At 45.1% G+C, this 11428-nt stretch overlaps 1 protein-coding gene across 1 annotated transcript in view; it reads right to left on the bottom strand.

Annotated features, from left to right (window-relative positions):
- Nucleotides 1-3383: 3383 nt before the first annotated feature.
- LOC116364455 (tumor necrosis factor alpha-induced protein 8-like protein 3) overlaps nt 3384-11428 on the bottom strand; it is a 46319-nt gene continuing 38274 nt past the window's right edge. Inside the window, exon 2 of the mRNA XM_031817584.1 lies at nt 3384-4350. Coding sequence (XP_031673444.1) covers nt 3788-4350 — 563 coding nt within the window. The 3' untranslated portion in view covers nt 3384-3787. The remainder of the gene's footprint in view (nt 4351-11428) is intronic.

Raw genomic sequence — 11428 nt, 5'->3', positions numbered from 1 at the left:
GTGTGCGAGTGTGCATATGTGTGTGCCTGCTAGTGTGTGCTTGAGCAAGAGGGCGTGCGTGGATGTGCATGTGTCACCAGGCCATTTCCTGAGGTCCAATTCTAACCTCTGTCTCCTCAGTCTCATTGTCCTGCGGCCCTATTCTAACCTCTGTCTCCTCAGTCTCATTGTCCTGCGTCCCTATTCTATCCTCTGTCTCCTCAGTCTCATTGTCCTGCGTCCCTATTCTAACCTCTGTCTCCTCAGTCTCATTGTCCTGCGGCCCTATTCTATCCTCAGTCTCCTCAGTCTCATTGCCATTCGGCCCTATTCTATCCTCAGTCTCATTGTGCTGCGGCCCTATTCTATCCTCAGTCTCCTCAGTCTCATTGTCCTGCAGCCCTATTCTCTTCTCAGTCTCCTCAGTCTCATTGTCTTGAGGCCCTATTCTAACCTCAGTCTCCTCAGTCTCATTGTCATTCGGCCCTATTCTATCCTCAGTCTCCTCAGTCTCATTGTCCTGAGGCCCTATTCTATCCTCAGTCTCCTCAGTCTCATTGTCCTGCGGCTCTATTCTATCCTCAGTCTCCTCAGTCTCATTGTCCTGCGGCCCTATTCTAAGCTCAGTCTCCTCAGTCTCATTGTCCTGCGGCTCTATTCTAAGCTCAGTCTCCTCAGTCTAATAGTCCTGAAGTCCTATTCTATCCTCAGTCTCATTGTCTCACAGTTCAAGCCTCTCAATCATTCATGTAATGTAGGATGCCTGAATCAGCTGGAGACTTTGAGGAGGAGAGGAGAGGAGGTGGTGAGGGGAGTGGAGGGGAGGGTAGGGAAGGAGAGATAGGAGGGGAAAAGAGGAGTGAAGAGAGGAGGAGGAGGAGGAGGTGAGGGGAGTGGAGGGGAGGGTAGGGAAGGAGAGATAGGAGGGGAAAAGAGGAGTGAAGACAGGAGGAGGAGGAGGTGAGGGGAGTGGAGGGGAGGGTAGGGAAGGAGAGATAGGAGGGGAAAAGAGGAGTGAAGAGAGGAGGAGGAGGAGGTGAGGGGAGTGGAGGGGAGGATAGGGAAGGAGAGATAGGAGGGGAAAAGAGGAGTGAAGACAGGGGGAGGAGGAGGTGAGGGGAGTGGAGGGGAGGGTAGGGAAGGAGAGATGTGAGGGAAAAGAGGAGTGAAGAGAGGAGGAGGTGAGGGGAGGGGTAGGGAAGGAGAGATAGGAGGGGAAAAGAGGAGTGAAGAGAGGAGGAGGAGGCGGGGAGGGGAGAAGGGGGATAAAAGGATGGGAGAAGATGGGAAAGGAGAGGATGGGTGGAGGGGAGCAGGATGAGAGGTCATAAAATGTAACTGAACAAAGCATCAAACTTCAAGCACTGATTTATAAGGACTCTTTATTAAAGATGAACTTGTTACACCCTGGCAGAGAGGATACAGACACAGACACATGATGCGCACGCGAGCACACACACACACATACGTACGTCTTACTATACTTGTGAGGACTTTTTGGGGACCAACAATTGATTCATAATCGCATTTTCCTTAACGCTAAACCTAATCCTTACCTTAACCCTAACCTTAACCCCTAATCCTAACTTCTAACCCTAACCGTAACCCTAAACCTAACCTCTAACCTCTAATCCTAACCCTAATTCTAACACTAATCCTTAACCTGATCCCTAGCCTTAAAAGCATTTTTGCAAGTGAGGACCGGCAAAATTTCCTAACTTCCCTGAATTTGAGTTGGTTACTATTTTTGTATTCTCAAGTATAGTAAAATGTGTACATACACACAGACACACATACACACACACACACACACAAAACACTGCTCTATAGGGAAAATGCAGAGAACACCATAGGGACAGAGTTATCATCAAGGCCTTAACAATCAGAGCGGCAAGATTCATTTAGGCCTGGCCTCAATCCGCGGCGTACTACAACCAACAATGCAGCTTTTAAAGGCATTTGCCCTGACATTCCCGGAGAGTGTATTCATGGTAAACATCTTGTGGGCCTCCTTCTTTCAAAGATTGTTATAGTGCGTGGAAGATTGAATCCCAGGCTTAGTATTTGGCAGGAAATGGTAACGGTTGGCTGTGATTGGTTAACGATGTATACAGTATACAGTACTATATGGTCAGAAATTTTTCCTGGTAATGAAGGTCACGTGGTCAGGAAAAACTCCTGGTCTTGATATAAGACATCATGACGCCCACACACAGTAATGATGACAAAAGGAGAGAGAACAAACAGTGTATTTACAAAACATCATCATTCTTTTTGGCCTTGATTCAGAGCAGTAAAGCTATAAGTACGAACACTACAGAATACAGTATGTATAATGTTGCCATCACGTAATCAACACAGATTCTGGATTTCTTGAATGCCAAAGAGGGAAAAAAGTCTTCTGATTCACAGGTCTCTCGTGGGTCTTGTTGTTTTATGTGGGCTACGTTGCTATGTGAACGACCAGTCGCAGTCATAGCCTATCAGACGCTAAGCTGGTGATCCACCCCCCATTTCACACTCTCCTGATGTGACTTCCTAGATGCTATTAGGGTATAATATCTGTCACTTAGCAGATGCTTTTATGCAAAGCCACTAACCGAACAATGTCCGCAAGTGAATATGTCTTTAATATGTGTGTATGATCCTTGTGGGAAGTGAACCAATTACCTTGGATTTGCTAGCGCCACACTCTTACCAACTTTGGGGATGGTGAGGGAGAGGGAGAGGGTGAGGGAGAAGGATGTAGAGAAAACACCTCACAGAACAGAGTTGTGACACCAGTTAAATATCTAGAATTATACATACAGTTCATCAACGTCATGGAAACTCCATAGAAATGAGGAGTGAAACAAGGAGAGGAAAGAAGAGGAGGCAGGAGAATAAGGAGAGAAACAAGGAGAGGAAAGTAGAGGAGCAGGAGAATAAGGAGAGAAACAAGGAGTGGAAAGAAGAGGAGCAGGAGAATAAGGAGAGAAACAGGAGAGGAAAGTAGAGGAGCAGGAGAATAAGGGGGAGAACAAGGAGAGGAAGATTAAAGCACAATCCCTGTCCAGGAAGCTCAGTAGAATAACAGAGAGATCCGGGCAGGAAGAGAAAAGAGAGGAGGATGTGGGAGAGGAGGAGAGAAAAGGAGGAGGAAGTGGGAGAGGAGGAGAGAAAAGAGAGGAGGAAGTGGGAGAGGAGGAGAGAAAAGAGAGGAGGAAGTTGGAGAGGAGGAGAGAAAAGAGAGGAGGAAGTTGGAGAGGAGGAGAGAAAAGAGTGGAGGAAGTAGGAGAGGAGGAGCGAAAAGAGAGGAGGAAGTGGGAGAGGAGGAGAGAAAAGAGAGGAGGAAGTGGGAGAGGAGGAGAGAAAAGAGAGGAGGAAGTTGGCGAGGAGGAGAGAAAAAGAGAGGAGGAAGTAGGAGAGGAGGAGAGAAAAGAGAGGAGGAAGTGGGAGAACAGGAGGAAAAAGGTAGAACAGAACAGATCAGGGTTTTTAAAGAGAGAAGGAATGAGAGGAGGGAAAGCAGATCTGTGGAGAGACCAGAGGAAGAGGAGGAGTGTGTCCCAATAATCTCTCCTTCTTCCTGAAGTGTGCACTCATCTGCTAATCCCCACAAATGTAAAAATATTAGATTAGTGTAGGCATGGGCTACAAGGAAGTTCCATATACCAATAATTTCCTTTCAAATCCATGAAGGGAAGTGAACAAGTGCACACTTCAGGAGAAAGGGGGATTATTGAGCCACAACCATGGAGATTGAGTAATAGGAAGGGAGGAGCAAGGTCAAATGTCAGGTGAGAGGTGAGAGATCAGGGGTCAGAGGTTAAAGCGTTCCCTCGTCCAGCAGTTTGTTGATCCCGTTGCAGATCTTCCTCAGGTACAGTCTGTAATCCTCTCCGTCTCCGTACAGTTCGGCCAGGAACTCCCCATGGGCAAAGTGGTTGAACACGTGGTCGATGCGAGTGTGCGACCGCAGGGTCAGGTGCTGCTCCACCAGCGCATGCAGAAGATCCCGGCATTCCAGCAGCAACTCTGACAGAATGCGGTGGTCGAACGTGTAGTCCACCTCGTAGAAGCTGACCGCCGTCATGGCTGCCTGGTTCATCTTCTTCTTGAAGCGTTCGACCGTGTCCAGTTCGTCTGGGCTGAACTGGTGGTTGCGGTACAGGATACCGATCTTCAGGGCGATCTTGATGACGTCTTTGACGATCTTGTGGGCCTCCTTCTTACTCTTGGTGAACTCCCGGCTGACCTTGTACAGCTCGTCCAGGATCTCACTGCTGACGTCGTCTGTCAGGAGGTTGGCCACCGCCACGGTCGCCATCTTGGATAGGATCTTCTTCTGTGCCTGGAGGGCCAGGGAGCGAGAGTTGAAACACTCCTGGCCTGGAGGGGGGAGATAGGGTGGAGAAGGGGGGAGAGAGAGAGATGGGGAGAAGAGGATGGTGGGGGAGAGAGGGGAGGAGTTAGGGGAGGGAGTCGGGGAGAGATAGAGAGAGGTGTAGATGAAGGAGAGAGAGAGTTAATGTTTAGCTCCATAGCCCACCCAGTCAAACACACATTCCTCTCTGTCTCTCTGTTTAAAGCTGTTGTCAAAGAGAAGGACGAATCAGGACCAAACACACAGAGAAGATATGCTTTATACTAACCCTCCTTTTAAAGTCATACTGTAGTCAGGCACTTCTTACATTGAACACATACTGTAAACTCAGAGTACAGGAGTCAAACTCATAACACTTTGTCACATAGGTCTACAGTTGTACTGTGCTTGTCAGACCAGCAGCAATTATATCAGTAGCATTAAAGGGGAAGTCTAAAGAGGATCAATTCCTGGATCAGTTCCTGGATCAGTAAAGGTTAAATGATGTCACGACAGTAAATTATCTGTAAATCAAACCGTCTGAAATGGCCGACACACACATTCTCACACACATACGGAGTACAATAGTCTGGATAGCTTTGCGTCATTTACCTCTTACATTCTCTAACGTAAAAACTTCTCTGGCTACTTTCTCTTTTGTCAAACAACACTTATTTTAGATAATCATTCCACTCCTTCATACTACAGTCGTGGTCAAAAGTTTTGAGAATGACACAAATATACATTTTCAAAGTCTGCTGCTTCAGTGTCTTTAGATATTTTTGTCAGATGTTACTATGGAATACTGAAGTATAATTACAAGCATTTCACAAGTGTCAAAGGCTTTTATTGACACTTACATGAAGTTGATACAAAGAGTCAATATTTGCAGTGTTGACCCTTCTTTTTCAAGACCTCTGCAAAACACCCTGGCATGCTGTCAATTAACTTCTGGGCAACATCCTGACTGTTGGCAGCCCATTCCTGCATAATCAATGCTTGGAGTTTGTCAGAATTTGTGGGTTTTTGTCTGTCCACCCGCCTCTTGAGGATTGACCACAAGTTCTCAATGGGATTAAGGTCTGGGCAGTTTCCTGGCCATGGACCCAAAATATCGATGTTTTGTTCCCCGAGCCACTTAGTTATCACTTTTGCCTTACGGCAAGGTGCTCCATCTTGCTGGAAAAGGCATTGTTCATCACAAAACTGTTCCTGGATGGTTGGGAGAAGTTGCTCTCGGAGGATGTGTTGGTACCATTCTTTATTCATGGCTGTGTTCTTAGGCAAAATTGTGAGTGAGCCCACTCCCTTGGTTGAGAAGCAACCCCACACATGAATGGTCTCAGGATGCTTAACTGTTGGCATGACACAGGACTGATGGTAGCGCTCACCTTGTCTTCTCCGGACAAGCTTTTTTCCGGATGCCCCAAACAATCAGAAAGAGGTTTCATCAGAGAAAATGACTTTACCCCCAGTCCTCAGCAGTACAATGCCTGTACCCTTTGCAGAATATCAGTCTGTCCCTGATGTTTTTCCTGGAGAGAAGTGGCTTCTTTGCTGCCCTTCTTGACACCAGGCCATCCTCCAAAAGTCTTCACCTCACTGTGCGTGCAGATGCACTCACACTTCCCTGCTGCCATCCCTGCGCAAGCTCTGTACTGGTGGTGCCCCGATCCTGCAGCTGAATCAACTTTAGGAGACAGTCCTGGCGCTTGCTGGACTTTCTTGGGAGCCCTGAAGCCTTCTTCACAACAGTTGAACCCCTCTCGTTGAAGTTCTTGATGATCTGATAAATGGTTTATTCAGGTGCAATCTTACTGGCAGCAATATCCTTGCCTGTGAAGCCGTTTATGTGCAAAGCAATGATGACGGCACGTGTTTCCTTGCAAGTAACCATGGTTGACAGAGTAGGAACAATGATTCCAAGCACCACCGTCCATTTGAAGCTTCCGGTCTGTTATTTGAACTCAATCAGCATGACAGAGTGATCTCCATCCTTGTCCTCGTCAACACACACCTGTGTTAACAAGAGAATCACTGACATGATGTCAGCCGTTCCTTTTATGGCAGGGCTGAAATGCAGTGGAAATGTTCAGTTAATTTGCATGGCAAAGAGGGACTTTGCAATTAATTGCAATTCATCTGATCACTCGTCATAACATTCTAGAGTATATGTAAATTGCCATCATACAAACTGAGGCAGCAGACTTTGTGAAAATTGACTGTACAGTAAAACTACAGTGGTCTGACTGACTGGTAGACGGAGGGGGAAAGTGACTGACTGGTAGACTGAGGGGGATAATGACTGACTGGTAGACTGAGGGGGATAATGACTGACTGGAGAGACTGAGGGGGATAATGACTGACTGGTAGACTGAGGGGGATAATGACTGACAGGTAGACTGAGGGGGATAATAACTGACTGGTAGACTGAGAAGGATAATGACTGACAGGTAGACTGTGGGAGATAATGACTGACTGGTAGACCGAGGAGGATAATGACTGACTGGTAGACCGAGGGGGATAATGACTGACAGGTAGACTGAGGGGGATAATGACTAACTGGTAGACCGAGGGGGATAATGACTGACTGGTAGACTGAGGGGGATAATGACTGACTGGTAGACTGAGGGGGATAATGACTGACTGGTAGATTGAGGGGGATAATGACTGACTGTTAGACTGAAGGGGATAATGACTGACTGGTAGACTGAGGGGGATAATGACTGACTGGTAAACTGAAGGGGATAGTGACTGACCGGTAGACTGAGGGGGATAATGACTGACTGGTAGACCGAGGGAGATAATGACTGACTTGTAGACTGATGGGGATAATGACTGACAGGTAGACTGTGGGAGATTATGACTGACTGGTAGACCAATGAGGATAATGACTGACTGGTAGACCGAGGGGGATAATGACTGACAGGTAGACTGATGGGGATGATGACTGACAGGTAGACTGAGGGGGATAATGACCGACAGGTAGACTGAGGGGGATAATGACGGACTCATAGACTGACGGGGATAATGACTGACAGGTAGACTGTGGGAGATAATGACTGACTGGTAGACCGATGAGGATAATGACTGACTGGTAGACTGAGGGGGATAATGACTGACGGGTAGGCTGAGGGGGATAATGACTGACTGGCAGACTGAGAAGGATCATGACTGGCAGGTAGACTGTGGGAGATAATGACTGCCTGGTACACCGAGGAGGATAATGACTAACCGGTAGACTGAGGGGGATAATGACTGACATGTAGACTGAGGGGGATAATGACTGACTGGTAGACCGAGGGGGATAATGACTGACTGGTAGACTGAGGGGGATAATGACTGATTGGTAGATTGAGGGGGATAATGACTGACCGGTAGACTGACTGTGATAATGACTGACAGGTATACTGTGGGAGATAATGACTGACTGGTAGACCGATGAGGATAATGACTGACTGGTAGATCGAGGGGGATAATGACTGACATGTAGACTGATGGGGATAATGACCGACTGGTAGACTGAGGGGGATAATGACTGACAGGTAGACCGAGGGGGATAATGACGGACTCATAGACTGACGGGGATAATGACTGACAGGTAGACTGCGGGAGATAATGACTGACTGGTAGACCGATGAGGATAATGACTGACTGGTAGACAAAGGGGGATAATGACTGACAGGTAGACTGAGGGGGATAATGACTGACTGGTAGATTGAGAAGGATCATGACTGACTGGTAGACTGAGGGGGATGGTGAGGGACTTAGAGTTGGGTCAGGAGTTTCTCCTGGCCAGTTCACATGGAAAACTCCTGTCCCTATGACTAAACAAATTAATTAATGAATAAACAAATTAAAGAACGAAAGAATGAACAATAATATATTTCAGTGGTGTAAAGTACTTAAGTAAAAATACTTGAAAGTACTACTTAAGTCATTTTGGGTATTTGTACTTTACTTTAGTATTTATATTTTTGAGAACTTTTACTTTTACTTCACTACATTCCTAAAGAAAATATTGTACTTTTTACTCCATACATTTTCCCTGACAACCTAAATGACTCGTTATATTTTGAATGCTTAGCAAGACAGGAAAATTGTGAAATTCTCATACTTATCAAGAGAACACGTGGTCATCCCTACTCCCTAAGGTCTGGCGGACTCACTAAAAACAAAGACATCTTTTGTAAATGATGTCTGAGTGTTGGAGTGTGCCCCTGGCTATCCATACATTTTAAAAACAAGAAAATGGTACAGTCTGCTTTGCTTAATATAAGGAATTTGAAATGGTTTGTACTTTTACTTTTGGTACTTAAATATATTTTAGCAATTACATTTACTTTTGAAACCTAAGTACATTTTAAACCAAATACTTTCAGACTTTTACTCAAGTAGTATTTTACTGGGTGACTTTCACTTTTACTTGAGTAACTTTCTATTAAGGTATCTTTACTTTTACTCAAGTATGACAATTCGGTACTTTTCCACCACTGATAAATAGATAGATAGATGAATGAATGAAAGAATAAATAAATGAATACATAAATACATGAATAAATACATACATAAATAAGTATATAAATGACCGAAAGCAAATCACATGTGTGTCACATGTATGAAGAACAGAAGCTATAGGCTTGTAATGGAGAGGAAAACTAGAAACATACTAGAAACAGACTTCTCCTCAGAGAAATGCCAGCAAGCTAACATATAGCATGTGTATAGCAAGCTAACACTCGCACGCACGCACCAATACACACACACACACATGCATACAAACACACACAAACACACACACGCGCATATTCACACACAATCACCGATACACCCACACACACGCATACACACAAACACACAAACACACAAACACACAAACACACACAAACACACACACGTGAGGCGTGGGCAAAGTACAGCTGTGAATGGGTTTTATTTTCATCCCACCCAGCACCAAATTACACACCACATATCAACCATTATGATTAAAGAGGCTTTTTTTCTTCTTGACTTCTTTCTAGTTTCCCTGAGTAGGAATTCAGCCTGGGGGAGGGGGAGACAGAGAGAGACAGAGAGAGAAAGACAGAGAGACAGAGAGACAGAGAGACAGAGAGAGACAGAGAGACAGAGAGAGACAGAGAGAGATAGAGAGACAGAGAGACAGAGAGAGACAGAGAGACAGAAAGAGAGAGAGAGACAGAGAGAAACAGAGAGAGATAGAGACAGACAGAGTAAGAGAGACAGAGACATGGAGAGAGAGAGGCAGAGAGAGGCAGAGAGAGACAGAGAGAGACAGAGAGAGGCGTACAGAGACGTAGAGAGACGTAGAGAGGCAGAGAGAGACAGAGAGAGACAGAGAGAGACGTAGAGAGACAGAGAGAGGCAGAGAGAGACAGAGAGACAGAGAGAGACAGAGAGAGACCAGAGTCTACGCCTTCACTATGGTGAATCACTAAAACAATACAGAAATACACTACGGAAAAAGAAGGAACAGCACGTCAGAAAAGAAGCACGTAAGAAATCAGCTCAATGTAATTGAAGAATCTATAGACTCTAACCACTTCTGGGAAAATTGGAAAACACTAAACAAACAACAACACGAAGAATTATCTATCCAAAATGGAGATGTATGAGTAAACCACTTCGCCAATCTTTTTGGCTCTATAACAAAGAACAAACAGCAAAAACATATACATAACTATTAAAGACTACCAGAACCCTATGGAATCTCCAATTACCTTGAATGAATTACAGGACAAAAAGGCCTGTGGTGTTGATGGTATCCTCAATGAAATGATTAAATATACAGACAACAAATTCCAATTGACTATACTAAAACTCTTTAACATCATCCTTAGCTCTGGCATCTTCCCCAATATTTGGAACCAAGGACTGATCACCACAATCCACAAAAGTGGAGACAAATTTGACCCCAATAACTACAGAGGGATATGCGACAACAGCAACCTTGGGAAAATCCTCTGCATTATATCATGAACAGCAGAGTCGTACATTTCCTTAGTGAAAACAATGTACTGAGCAAAGGTCAAATTGTCTTTTTACCAAATTACCTTACGACAGACCACGTATTCACCCTGCACACCCTAATTGACAAACAAACAAACCAAAACAAAGGCAAAGTCTTCTCATGCTTTGTTGATTTCAAAAAAGCCTTCGACTCAATTTGGCATGAGGGTCTTCGAAACAAATTGATGGAAAGTGGTGTTGTAGGAAGAACATACAACATTATAAAATCCATGTACACAAACCACAAGTGTGCAGTTAAAATAGGCAAAAAACACACACATTTCTTCCCACAGGGACGTGGGGTGAGACAGGGATGCAGCTTAAGCCCCACCCTCTTCAACATATATATCAACGAATTGGCGAGGGCACTAGAAAAGTCTCCAGCACCCGGCCTCACCCTACTAGAATCTGAAGTCAAATGTCTACTGTTTTCTGATGATCTGGTGCTTCTGTCACCAACCAAGGAGGGCCTACAGCAGCACCTAGATATTCTGTACAGATTCTGCCAGACCTGGTCCCTGACAGTAAACCTCAGTAAGACCAAAATAATGGTGTTCCAAAAAAGGTCCAGTCGCCAGGACCACAAATTTAAATTCCATCTAGACACCGTTGCCTAGAGCACACAAAAAAAAACGATACATACCTTGGTCTAAACATCAGCACCACAGGTAACTTCCACAAAGCTGTGAACGATCTGAGAGACATGGCAAGACATACCGATTAGGATCTGGCTAAAAATACTCCGTTTTGGAACCCATTGCCATTTATGTTTGTGAGGTCTGGGGTCCGCTCACCAACCAAATGGGACAAACACCAAATGGAGACTCTGCATGTAGAATTCTGTAAAAATATCCTTTGTGTACAATGTAGAACACCAAATAATGCATGCAGAGCCGAATTAGGCCGATACCCTCTAATGATCCAAATCCAGAAAAGAGCTGTTAAATTCTATAACCACCTAAAAGGAAGCGATTCCCAAACCTTCCACAACAAAGCCATCACCTACAGAGAGATTAACCTGAAGAAGAGTCTCCTAAGCAAGCTGGTCCTGGGGCTCTGTTCACAAACACACACACA

This window comes from Oncorhynchus kisutch, unplaced genomic scaffold (genome assembly GCF_002021735.2).
Source record: "Oncorhynchus kisutch isolate 150728-3 unplaced genomic scaffold, Okis_V2 scaffold1081, whole genome shotgun sequence".
In the NCBI taxonomy this organism is placed as follows: Eukaryota; Metazoa; Chordata; class Actinopteri; order Salmoniformes; family Salmonidae; genus Oncorhynchus; species Oncorhynchus kisutch.
Note: the sequence above shows the minus strand (reverse complement) of the source record. Positions and strands in the feature narration are given on the sequence as shown.